This window comes from Macaca mulatta, chromosome 17 (genome assembly GCF_049350105.2).
Source record: "Macaca mulatta isolate MMU2019108-1 chromosome 17, T2T-MMU8v2.0, whole genome shotgun sequence".
NCBI classification, from domain to species: domain Eukaryota; kingdom Metazoa; phylum Chordata; class Mammalia; order Primates; family Cercopithecidae; genus Macaca; species Macaca mulatta.
Window position 1 is genome coordinate 13,773,897 of NC_133422.1, and position 12,643 is coordinate 13,786,539.

General features: G+C 40.7%; 1 protein-coding gene across 4 annotated transcripts in view; it reads left to right on the forward strand.

Annotated features, from left to right (window-relative positions):
• RFC3 (replication factor C subunit 3) overlaps positions 1–12,643 on the forward strand; it is a 622,442-nt gene that overhangs the window by 194,916 nt on the left and 414,883 nt on the right. For 2 of the 4 annotated variants that reach the window (XM_077973677.1, XM_077973676.1), the window contains exon 8: positions 5,200–5,304. In XM_077973677.1, coding sequence (XP_077829803.1) covers positions 5,200–5,278 — 79 coding nt within the window. In that variant the 3' untranslated portion in view covers positions 5,279–5,304. Of the gene's footprint in view, positions 1–5,199; positions 7,747–10,197; positions 10,463–12,643 lie in introns of those variants that run through there. The other 2 variants (XM_077973675.1, XM_015120869.3) reach the window with 2 other exon arrangements.

The following is a 12,643-nucleotide window of genomic DNA, read 5'->3' on the forward strand; positions in this document are numbered from 1 at the left end:
CTTGACTTCCCAGGCTCAGGTGATCCTCCCACCTTAGCCTCCCAAGTAGCTGGGACTACAGGCCTGCCCTATCACACCCAGCAGATTCTCTGTATTTTTAGTAGAGATGGGGTTTCACCATGTTGCCCAGGCTGGTCTCAAAGTCAGAGGCTCAAGGCATCCACCCAGCTTGGCTTTCCAAAGTGCTGGGATTATAAGCACGAGCCACCATGACCAGCCCCCATGTCCTTTTTAATCCTCAGAGATCAGATGACTCAGATATACAAAGGAGAAAAAAAGCAAATAAATCACCAGGCTATAGAAGCAGAAATTCCTGTGGCCTTCCATTCTTGTCACAAGAATTGTTCTTTATTGCCCCAAATGCTCCAGCCAAAGGAAACAGGAAGTTCTGATACTATTAGGGGACCTCCTTGTATACAAATCAGTAGTGCACAAACCGACAGAACATTTCCCATCTATGAAGCAGCAGGAGAGGAAGGGCTTCTGTGACACTTGGTACAAGTGTGTCTCCTTCCCCACACTGCCCCTACCCAGGTCTAGAAAGGATCCATATATCTTGTGGCCAGCATTTCACTCTCCTTTTAGGTGATGGCTCACCTGACCTGTCTCAAACCAGGCGGAAGTTAACTCAACTCACTCGTCTCACAGTTCTGATCGCTAGGGATATAATTGCCTACTCTCGTTGCATCAATTGGCATTCCATAACAATCAAAAACAATGAACAGAATTAAACTCAGTTGGTTAAAATGTTGTCTGTATCCCATTGAGATTTATAAATGATCTCTACTTATTGGGCCCAGGTCTTAGAGTATTAAAGTGACTGAGTGACAGCATGGTGAGTCTAATTCCATTGAAAGAAGGTTTTCAATGCAGTTCCCCTCTAAACAAGAGGCACAGCATGCACCAGACACAGCCACAAGGGAAAAACACCATGGTGCTCAGGATGCAGAAAATAGGAGCAAGGGGGAAGGTATAGGCCACAGTTTGTAGTTTCTGAAGGTATAGGGCACAGTGTGTAGTTTCTGAAAGAAATGCAAGTTGTGGCAGGGCAAACAGTCTAGGATTGGCTCATTTGAATAACTGGTTGTTCTGGTGGGCTTTGAGCTATAGCGGTGGTCTGTGGGTGCCTGGCACCTGGCTCTGGGATGATCAACTCAGAGGAATATTGCCTCCTGGGGTGGGTAAACCAGATAGAGTAGGTATGGTTCTAGATTGATTAGTTTGCATATCAAAGACATACTCCTGGCTAGGTTATTTGTTATCTTTATAAATTGGCTGGGCCCAAGAAGGGCAGTCTTCCTCAGCCAGAAAGGTTTTTCAGGATGTCTCAATATGACATTATACAAAAAAATGAAAATATATACTTACAGTACACTTCAGACCAGATTTCAGTGGCTCCAGGGACCACAAACCAGCAGAATTTATAATCACTCCACACATTCAAAAATGCCATTCGAGAAAATATATCACTTCACTCTCTCGGCATTGGAAAGTTTCCTAAATAGTCCCTCAGTAATGTCGTTCAAAAGATTAAATACCATCTGAACACAATAAGGTTTTAAACTATGAGCTAGTTTTAAATTATGAACAAACACTTCAAAATTTAAGAGTAATTGGAATTCTTTTAGACACATGTCATCTTTAAAGATGAGATCCAAGTATATTGGTTTAATTCAAAATTTAAAAAAGACTAAACCATCAATTTTAAAGTTGTGTAGCAAACAGAGAAAATATCTCTTGAGAAATCAGTGCAGCTTGGTAGAGGGCGTTGCTGTGTCAGAGGTATTCTGCACTCGCTTTTATATGCTTCCTGGGTGAAGCTGTCTTGCCTGCCTCTGGGCTGCTGTACTGTCCCCCGTGCTCTTCCAACTCCCTTCATCCAATCAAGCTCCTCCTCGTTAAGTAAACACTCATCTCTTATGAATCAGCCCAAAGATTGAACCTTCTTTAAGAAGGCTCTCCTGATACTGACCCTACCTGTACCCAACTGTCTCCATACAATTAAACTCTCTGCCTCTGCCTTTTCTTTCCCAGTTGCCAATCATTGCAGTTTTAGCATATAGTGGCCTTCTTCCTACCTGACCGTAAGTCAGGCCCTTAATTTTATTTGGTATTTCATGACTAGCATTTTCAACAATGCTCAGTGCATTGTGATGTTTAATAAATGCATTTGGAATGGTTCTATGGAGTTGAAATACCCCCACCAGTTCCTAATGTAACTCCTTTTTCTCTCATTCAAATATTTTTAATTAAAAAAATCTTTCATTCTGAAATAATTTTAGATTTATAGAATATTGTAAAAGTAGTACAGTTTCTATATACCATTCTTTCAGCTTTTCCTGATGTTCATATCTTACATAACCATGACACAGTGATCAACAGTAAGAAATTAACACTAGTATAATATATTATTAACCAACAATATGTTATTAACCAATATTACATAGATTTTGTTTGGACTTCATCAGTGTTCCATGGAAAAACTGTGTCGTTTTTCGTTTACAAAATCTAACCCAGGACACCACATTGCATTTAATTGTCTTCTCCAGTCTGTGATACTTTCTCTGTCTTTTCTTGTCTTCCATGACTTTGACACCTCTGAAGAGTACTGGACGGACTGGCTAGGTATTTTGCAGAAAGTGCCACAATGTGGATTTGTTTAATGTTTTTCTTATAATTAGATTGTAGCTGTGGGTTTGGGGGAAGAAAACCACAGAAAACATGTGGTGATCTCATCACTTAATACCAATGAATACATGATATCAATATGACTCATTTCTGGTAACATTAATCTTGATCACTTGGTTAACATGGTGACTGTCAGATTTCTCCATGGTAAAATTATTAACTAGTGTAATTCCTCCTTAATAATAGATTCTTAATAAATATTTCATTGCTTTATTCAGCAGTAGTCATTGACTTTCTATAATGGGCCAGATAGACCTGGTCTAGGTATTAGAATACAATAATTTTTAAAAGAACCCCAATTCCCTTTCTCAAGTAGTTTATATTCTAGTAGGAGAGGCATACAATAAATAAGATAAATAAGAAAAATATGAGGTATATAGTGACTACTATTAAGGAGAAATGCAAAGGAAGGGAGTGGGGGAGAGTTGGCATTTTAGGTGAGCTTGTCAGAGAATGCCTCCCTGAGAAGTAAAAGACTGAATATACAGATGGACAATGGTCAGACCACATAAAAAAGTAGAACTCAGGGCCACAACCTGCAGCAAGCTGCCCAGAAAAACAACCCCAGTATCTACATCTACAATAAACAGCCCAGGAAGCTTGCCTGCAACCTATGAGTCAGAGGTATAAGAAGTCAGACTACTATCTTTGATAACAATCCAGGAAACTGAACAATAACCCCTGTAATAATCATCCCCAAATGGCTAGGACTTGATTAATAACTGACAGTTTTCCTGATTTTTCCCCCCTTCCAACGTAGGACAAATCAGAGAAAGCCAAACATGCATCTCTAACCAATCCCATAGGAAGCTCCATTTCTAGTTAGCCTGCCTACAGCTTCCCCACACCAACAGCCTCCAATCAGGGTGTATGGAAAGCCTTCCCTTTTTTCCACTACTAAGCTTTCCCACTTCTCTGCCTGCCTTTGAGTTCCTGCCAAAATGGAAGAACTCAAAGTTGATGGTGGCTAATCTCATTGCTCTAGCAAGCTCTGAGTAAATAGGTGTGGCCTGTTCTAATTTGGTTGGTCTTTATTTCCATGTGAGGTGACATGTGAATAAAGTCTTGGGGCAAGGACTTGGAGCCATTATGATATGTGGGGAAGAGCATTGCAGGCAGAGAGAAAGACAAGTGCAATGACTCTGAAGTGGAAATAGTGAGCAGGACAGGTTAATGGACTGGAACAGAGGGAGAGGGAGATAGAGAGAGTAACAGGAGTAGTAGGGGAAAAGGTCAGAAGTGCAATGGAGAGAAAAGAGAGCAGATCGTGTAGGACCCTCTAGCTCATGGAAAGGGCTTTGGATGTTACTCTGCATGAGATCAGAAGCCATCAGAAGATTTTGAGCTAAGGAGTGGCATGATTTAGTTGACCTTTTAATAAGATTGCTCTTGTTGCTATGTTTTGGACAAACGACATAGACAAAAATGGAGATAACCTAAGAGGCTGTATGCTTATTCAAGCGAGAGATGATGGTTGCTTGACTAAGGTGGGAGCAGTAGAGCTGGTAAGAAGTGTTCAGGCTGTGGATACATCTTGAAGACTAAGTTGTCAGGATTTTCTGATGGCTTATAATATGTGGGGTGTGCGAGAAAGATAGTGTCAGTCTTAACTACTTTTGACCTGAGCATCTAGAAGAACATGTGTGACTTTTACTGAGATGCAGAGGATTACAGCAGCAACGGTTGGGAAAAATATCAGGAACTTAGCTTTGTACATGTTAGGGTGTGGGTGTTAAACATCCAAGTGGAGATGTGAGCAATTGAACATGATCAGTCTGATGTTCATGAAAAAGCTTCCTCCTAAAGATACTAATCTGTGAAGCATCACTATTTAAGTGGTCTTCAGAGCCCTGAGGATGGATCAGGTCAACAATGCAATGAGTGTAGATAGAGAAGAAAACAAGGCCAAAGACTGAGCCCAGGAGAACTCCTGTATTTAGAGGTCAGAGAGATGGGGCTGAACCAGCAAAGGAGACTGAAAAGGAGTGGCTAGAGTGGTAAGAGGAACATTCATGTTCATTCAATAGTGGTTCAGGAAAGGCGCTTGCACTCTACATACAGAAAAAGCAATGGGCTATTTCCTTAATGTAGCACAGCCTCCAGAGTCTACCGTAGAAAGAGGATGTCTGTGGGCTAAGTGAGTCCATGGGAGTCCATGAGGATATCAGTGGCATCATTTATCATGGCACAGGCAGAATCAGAATTTATAAAGGATAAAGAAAAATGTGCTCTTATTTTATAAAAGTGTATTTGCTGACTTCCTACAATAGTGCTATGGTTTGAATGTGTCCTTTTCAAAATTCATGCTGAAACTTAATCCCCACTGTGGTGGTATTAAGAGATGAGGCCACTTGGGAGGTGATTAAGTCATGAGGCATCTGCCCTCATGAATGGATTAGTGCATTATAAAAAGTCTGGAGGGAACTTGTGTAGGACCTTCTTTGCTCTCCTGCTGTTCCTTCATGTGAGGACACAACATTCTCCCATCTTTGCTCTTTTACCTTCCACCAGGCGAGGACACAGCGTTCAGGTGCCATATTGGAAGCAGAGACTGGACCCTCGCCAGACACAAAACCTGCTGGCACCTTGATCTTGGATTTCCCAGCCTCCAGAACCGTGAGAAATACATTTTTGTTCTTTATCAATTACCTAGTTTCTGATATTTTGCTAAAACAGTACAGATGGTCTAAGACAAATAGAGAAAGAAGGCATAAAGTTGTGTGTTTCTACTTTGAGTGGTTTTGGTCACAGATCTACCTCCAGAGAATCCCTCCAGATACAGGGATTCCTCCACATAATGGGATCTTCCACTCCAACACAGCTCAGGCAACCAAGGGGCAGTCCTGGGGGATGATTTCAGTGGAGGGCTATTTCCAGGCTCCCTGCTCCCTCATCAGTTCCTCTCAGAACACCCTGATGGCATCAACACCTGAAATCTTTTCAGCTATTACTTCAGACTTCCTCAATGTACCAAAAACCATTATGCTAAGCCATATCAAGGGGGATAAAAGAGTCTTCCCCTCAACTAAATCAGAAGGGAAAACAAAACAAAACAAAACAAAAGCTGATGAAATCACAATTTACAGTTGTAGAATCAGAAAAGCTGATCATAAAGCACCCAGTGAATTCAAAGCACTTTGGCCAAAGGCAGAATGTATATCTCTCTGGCAGGAACTCATGCTGCGCAGCTATTTTGTCTCTGGCAGTGGCAAATCCTACACCTGCTGGAAGCAACAGGGAACCCAAGTTCAGGAGCACAGTTTTTTCTTACTCAGTGTATATGAAAGAGCTTGGGAAGCCTCAGAATGTTTGCTGCCATGTATTTGCCTCAAAATCCTTTTAAACAAAGTAGAAGAGAAAACAGAAATGTTCCAGTATCTGAAAGAACAAAGAGTGTAGTCTTCTAGAGAAATAATGTTATTTGCATGAATATATAAACCCTGTAGTAAATTCTTTGTTCACGCCTCTATGGAGAATTCCTGAGCAAATAGACAGAAGCAAAATAGGAAGTAAAATGCTTCAATTGTACCCTTTCTTTAAAGCACATTTTAATTCCTTAGACATTGGGACAAATTTTGGAAGTCTTCTTGAAGAAGCAACATAGTACCCCCTGAGGTCATCTTCCTGGGATCAGATGCCGGGTGAATTCACTGATCTCAGCTCACCGGGGACTGGCAGCATTATTCCCATTTCTCTTACAGTTGGTAAAGGCATCCATCTGCCACTATAGCCAGTGTTTTCATGGTCTTTTTGAGACTGAGGCATCATCCTCATTTTTTAATAGATTTTTTAAAACTAAAGGAAAGGATTCCTTGAGGATAAATAGCTCAGTCCTATTTCTGTAGACATTTTACTTACTAGCTGTGTGATTTTATGTAAAGCCTAACCCCTCTCTTGGCCCCAATTTCCTTAACTATAAAATGGCAATGATTATCTATGTTGTAAGAAAACAATGTAAATAATGTAGCATGTGAAAGAACTGAGCAGGGTATCTGGAGTATACAGATACTTAGTAAATCTTTGCTCTGTAAAGGAATAAAAAGGCCTGAATATTTAAGAGGCTGATCATTTCCTGAGTGAGGAATAGTGATCCAGCAATACAAATATCTGATGGGAATGCTATTTTAAAATGAGAGCAATGGTATCTTGAAATCAAAATCCAGAACAAAATGTTCCACAGATAATTAATTCATTTTAATATTTATGAAAGACAGACACCAAGTTTTATTACTTCTGTTTTCAGGATTTAGGAGATGTGCAAATTTTGTAACTTATCATTCAATTTCGAGACCAACCTAACCATTCCTTCCTGCCATGCTCTCTCTTCTGAGACTCCGACATCCCTAGGACTCAGATGACCAGAACTAGTTGCATTTATAGCATCATTTTTCAATAACAATTATGCAACTCATATTTAGTTTTGATCATTATTTTAAAATCTGATTTACAGAACGTAAAATACTGCATGGTATACATTTTCAGTGAACCTTTGAACTCTTGAGGAACGTTTGTAAAGAAGTTAACAAGGTCTGTTGGACTGAAAGTTGTCACCAAGTGAAACTATGCTGAAAATGTGTTTGTGTGTTATTGTCTGTGTTTATTTTTAGGGAAATGGACCCGCTAATCTTGCCATCTCACTCAACTAAATCAGTATTTCCACTTTCTGTGATTCATTCAGTAGTACTAATAGTTGCCCTTTGCAGAACCATCATTATATTCCAGGCTTTATATAACTTATCTCATTTGATCTTGACCACAAGCTGTGAATACTTTTATTATCCCCATTTGACAGATGAACCAAGTTTCATAACTTGAGGCTCCTGAGATCAGTTCAAGTAGGAAAGTGGGGAGATGTGGCATATTAATAAGGAATCGGGTGGGATAAGCATAAACTAGTTAATATCTGGGCACAATCTTATTTTTTTCTAAGTATAAATTATAGATTGTTTCTGAAGAAAAAAATTTTGATGAAAAGTACTTAAAAAGTTAGAGTTCGGGAGTTCTGATTTTATCCATGAAAGATTAAGTGCCCTGAGATTTGCCTTCCACCATACCCAACTAGAAAACCAAACAAAATATAGAACATAACAACTTTCAAACATTGAACAAGAGGTAGCACAGGACTGTGACTCCAAGAGAAGGGAAGGAAAGGTACTGAGTCCTGTAATTGTCCAGGTTCGAAGGCAGTTTCCATGCATAGTACAGGGTAGGAACCCAAACAAAGCCCAGTGATCTTACTGAGTCTAGGAGGTAGACTTCAGAATCCAGGCAGCTAGAATTTTCAGTATTTACAGAATCCTAGAGCGGAGAAAGCTACACACACATATACACAGAGAAAGAGAGAGGACATGCTCTGGAAGTCTTCAGAGTTCTCTGGAATCTTTGCCTTTTAAAATCAAGCTTAGTCTAAAGCTGCCTCCTTACATATTTTAAGTTTGGCTTAAATGTTTCTCTGTACACTGAACTATCACCAGTGGAGATGTCAACAGACTGTACCCTACCCTTGTGCCAATCACCAAGTTTTGACCAATCACATGTAGCTAACTGTTCAAATCATGTTCAAATAAGGCAAATGTGGAGCTGTAGCCAATCCGGCTGTTTCTGTCCCTCACTTCCATTTTCTATAGGTCACTTTCCTTTTTCTGTCCATAAATCTTCTTTCACCACATGGCTGCACGGGATTCTCTGAGGCTGCTGTGGCTCAGGAGGCTGCCCAATTCGCGAATTGCTCATTGCTCAATTAAACCATTTTAAATTTAATTCAGCTGAAGTTTTTCGTTTATGGGGCTGAATATCAAGTGCAGGTACAGGGCTCCGTGAGGCTGAATATCAAGTACAAATACAGGTATAGGACTCTATGAGGCTGGGAGAGAAAGCAGTAGACAGAAGAATTCCTAGAATTCACACAGGATTCATAATGTACAGAGCATCAGGCAGACTACTCAGGAAGATGTTGCCTGAATAATTGGGCTAAATTAGCCCTAAACAAAAGGCTACTCTAGACTTGCCCTACCAAGGCTTAAAAGAAAGTGTTGAAAGAATCAAACTTGATCCCAAGTAAATTAGCTCTATGCCAAAGTCCAACAATATTAAATGTACAAGATTTACCACTTACAAAAAATTACCAGGCATGTAAAGAAGTAGGAAAATATGATTTATAATCAGAAAAAAAGTTCATTCAAAAGAAACAGACCTGGAAATTTCAGATATGATATTATTACCACACAAGGATTTAAAAATAGCTACTATAAATATGCTCCATATATTCAAGGTATAGGGAAAAACACAAACATGTTGAGAGGAGAAAAGGGATATGTATATTTTTAAAAGATTCAAATAGAACTTCTGAATATTAAAAAAGTAATATCTGAAAAGAAAATTTGATGGGATTCTTGCAGATTAAACACTGCAGAAGAAAAGATCAGTGAGTTTGAATATATAACGATAGAAACTACACAAAATTAAACACAGAGATGAAAGACTGGAAACAAAAAGAACCAAACACTAGTGATTCTTTGGGAACACATCAAGTGGACTAACATGAAGACAACTGACTCCAGAAGTAAGGTGGATAGAAGTGTCTAAAGAATAAGATGTGGAGGGGATTGATTGGCTTATAAAACTAGAAGGTGGACCTACCTGTAAGTGCCCAAAAGATGTCAGGAACATCCCTGTTTCTTCTCTCGTTTCTGTTTTCTCCTGAATTTTAGCTTCACTATGTAGGGAAGCTTTCTCCATGAGAAAGGAATGTCATTTAACAATCACATCTTCGCAGCCCCCAGTTTAGAGATCCCAAGAGAAGAGGACAGCTCCTCCCTGTGTGTGAATCAGTCAATGCAGGGAAGGGCTCCAATTGGCCCAGGTTGAGTCATGTGTTTACTTGGAGCCATTCTTTATATCAGAGGGGTGAAGAATCCTGACTGCTCTAAGCCGAATCAGGTGTCATACCATGTGGGACTCACTGCCTGCACAAGCAGATGGAATGGAAAGAGGAAAATTCTCCAAAGAAGATGAAGGTGCCAGGAGAATAAAGATAACAGGTCACCCAAATACCATCCTTCAGATTCAGTTCATCCAAGGGCTTTTTATGCAAACTGTTTCTCCCGAAATACTCAACCCTGCATTTGCTGATTCATTTCCATTGTGTCATCCGTGTGTCATTGTGTTCAGTCTGTCATTTAGCTCTCCGTCTGGCTCATATGAGTTTTTCTCTCCAGCTAGATAGTGAGGCCTTGAAAAGCAGTGACCGTGTCTTATACATTCCTTAATCTCTCCCAGTTGCTGTCAGAGTGTCTCTCATGTAGTAGCAGAATAAATGTTTGTTTTGATGAATCTGCTACAGAGACTAGTCAAATACTCCCATTAAGCTGAGGAGAACTTAGATTGAGTAAATACCCTCAGCCTGTGTCATCGTGAAAGAAGACTAAAGTGTTCATTAACAACTAATTTGCAAATGAAACTGGTTTCTTTCTTTCTTTTTTTTTTTTTTTTTTACTCTTCTCTTATTAGGATCCCCAATGTGATGAAAATGCCAGGAGCAAAGAAGTAGCTTTTTAAATTTCTTGATGCCCAGACCTTTTGGGCTCAGGCAGAGTGTGTGGGTGCCCACATGATAGGATTCGACGAGTACTTGAAATCCTTCTTGCCCTAAGTATCCTTCCTTGCATCCTGAAAAATCCTTCAATTCAAAGTCAATTATTTAATTAAGATGCTGTGCTTCTCAAAGAACCCTTTAAAATATGAATACCCCAGTAAAGCGGATATTATGATCCATTAACCTTTTTGCCTAAATTTATTTCTCCAAGTGGCTTTAATCACTTAACAGAACCCTGAAAGAAGGGGCGAAGGACACAGACGTTGCTGGGCCGATGGGGAGGTGGGCATGTGGATGTTGGGCTCCTTTGGGGGGCACATGGCAAACCCAGTGCTTCAGGCACATTATACAGCAGGAAGAATTTGCATGTTAGACATCTGGGGGCATATCTTTAAAAGCGACATTAAAAGGTAAACACGGGAAGTGCTCCTGTCACCACTCTTGTGTAGAAAAAGACCCTTTTTCTTTTAGTATAGCTATGATGGCTAAAGCTAAAACAAACCAATACAAAGATCAGGGACAAATGTGGGTGATTCCCTTATTCTAAGACAATTACCATGTGGTAACAGATTGGCAGAGCCAGCATGGATCATCCGTTAGAGGTCTGAGGGCCCCATCTCCTTGACCTCCACTTGTCTTGGCTACTTGACCCAGAACGATCAGGGTTGAGCCCTGGACACTCTCTTCCTACTCACTTCTGTCAGTTTCATTCTTTGTGGCCTTTAGAGGCTGGAGGCAGAGTTTCATTTTTTCCTGACCAGGATACTGTATTTATTCAATCGCCCCTGTTGAGAGAAAAAGAGTGGGAAAGAAATACCACAATATAGATTGCAAGGTATCAGTTGGCGATATCAGTTGTAAGATCTACCTCAATTTCAGAGTTTTAAAGTGGAAAATAATGTGCATCTCAGCGTTAAGGAAGCACAGTAATAAGTTGAACAGTAGAAGGAAGCGGGTTGGTGGCTGTTACTGGGTAGATGAAATCTTTTGGATTTAGGAGCCTTCACATAATCATAGAGAAGACAGGTATAGAAAAGCTCCCCTACCTCCCCGGTATAGCAGCCAGATTGCTCAGGGAAGGTTCACAAAAGAAAAACCCCTACACAACTGTGCCTGGGTGACATCAGATTTCTGGAATGCAGAGGCTCATGCCTTTAGGGGCTAGTGCAGAGCCTGCAAATCAAAGCCTGAATTAGGAAGCTTCAAAGCTGGGAGCCCAACATCACCACTAACTACCCAAGAGGAGAGGCAGAGAGACCCCTCCTCTCCCAGGGCACACAGGCCTGCTCGGCTTGGCAGCATCTCAGCTCCTCCAGGCTGGCTCCCTGACAGTCCCTGAATATTCAGTTGGTGTTACTAAGTGAATCCATTCCATCTTAATCATCTATTTGGGGACACTGCATACTGCATTGCTCATGATTTCTATGGTGTTTTTTGCTCTCATTTGTAAATAGCTTTCAGAAACCTGAAATGAAATTGCATTTACTCTTCATTTTCCTCCATCAGTCTGAGTCAGCTTCACTTGGAATCAGCTGTACCTTCTGGCCCTTTTAAGCAACCCTTATTTCCACGAGGGAGAAAAATGATCACTCTGCAGGATACTGTGCAACGTAAGGGGATGGCGCGGGAAGGCAAGAGTGAGGCCACTGTCCCCACACTACTCAAATGAGCTCATTTCCGCCATTCCTTTCAGCTAAGAGAATGTGCACCAGCTCAGTCGCCTCAGATTAAAATGTGTAAGTGTAATTTCCTTGCACACATTTTAATCTGGTTAGCATTCAGCCTGTGGAAGGCCCCATTCCTTCCCCTGCTCTCTGATAGCTTCCCTGTCTAAATTGTGTCCTCTCTTGTAGAACTCAGGTGCTCATATTAGCCTTGCACAATTTTAGCTGAGAACAGAGGGAAGGAAATCACCAAGGTAACATTGTCTGCCCACACTGCAGTTTGTGTGTGTTTTAACAGAAATAAGAAGCAGATAGACTGTTCCTCCTTAGCGTCTGTAATAGGCTAAAGTTTCCCAAGATTCTGTGTTTTTCTTAGGCAAATATGAAATTTAACCTGAGCCACAAAGGAGGGAGGCATTCATTGGTTGTGAAGGACCTAGGAGGGACAGACTGCAAAGCGGTGTTACCCAACAGGAGCGGTGCAAAGTCAACACAAGTGCTTTCTTTCCTGTGGCCCTGGGTATATGTGAATGTAAAGTTTAGGCAGAGTGGTTTTTAGAGCACATTGATGTACTCAAAACCACATTCCTCACTGATCCACCCTTTCTAGAATGTAGATGGCATCTTATCTGCCATGCTCACCACGACGCCTTCAGAACTGAGAAGAGTACACGCATATAGAGGGGCTCAACAAAGA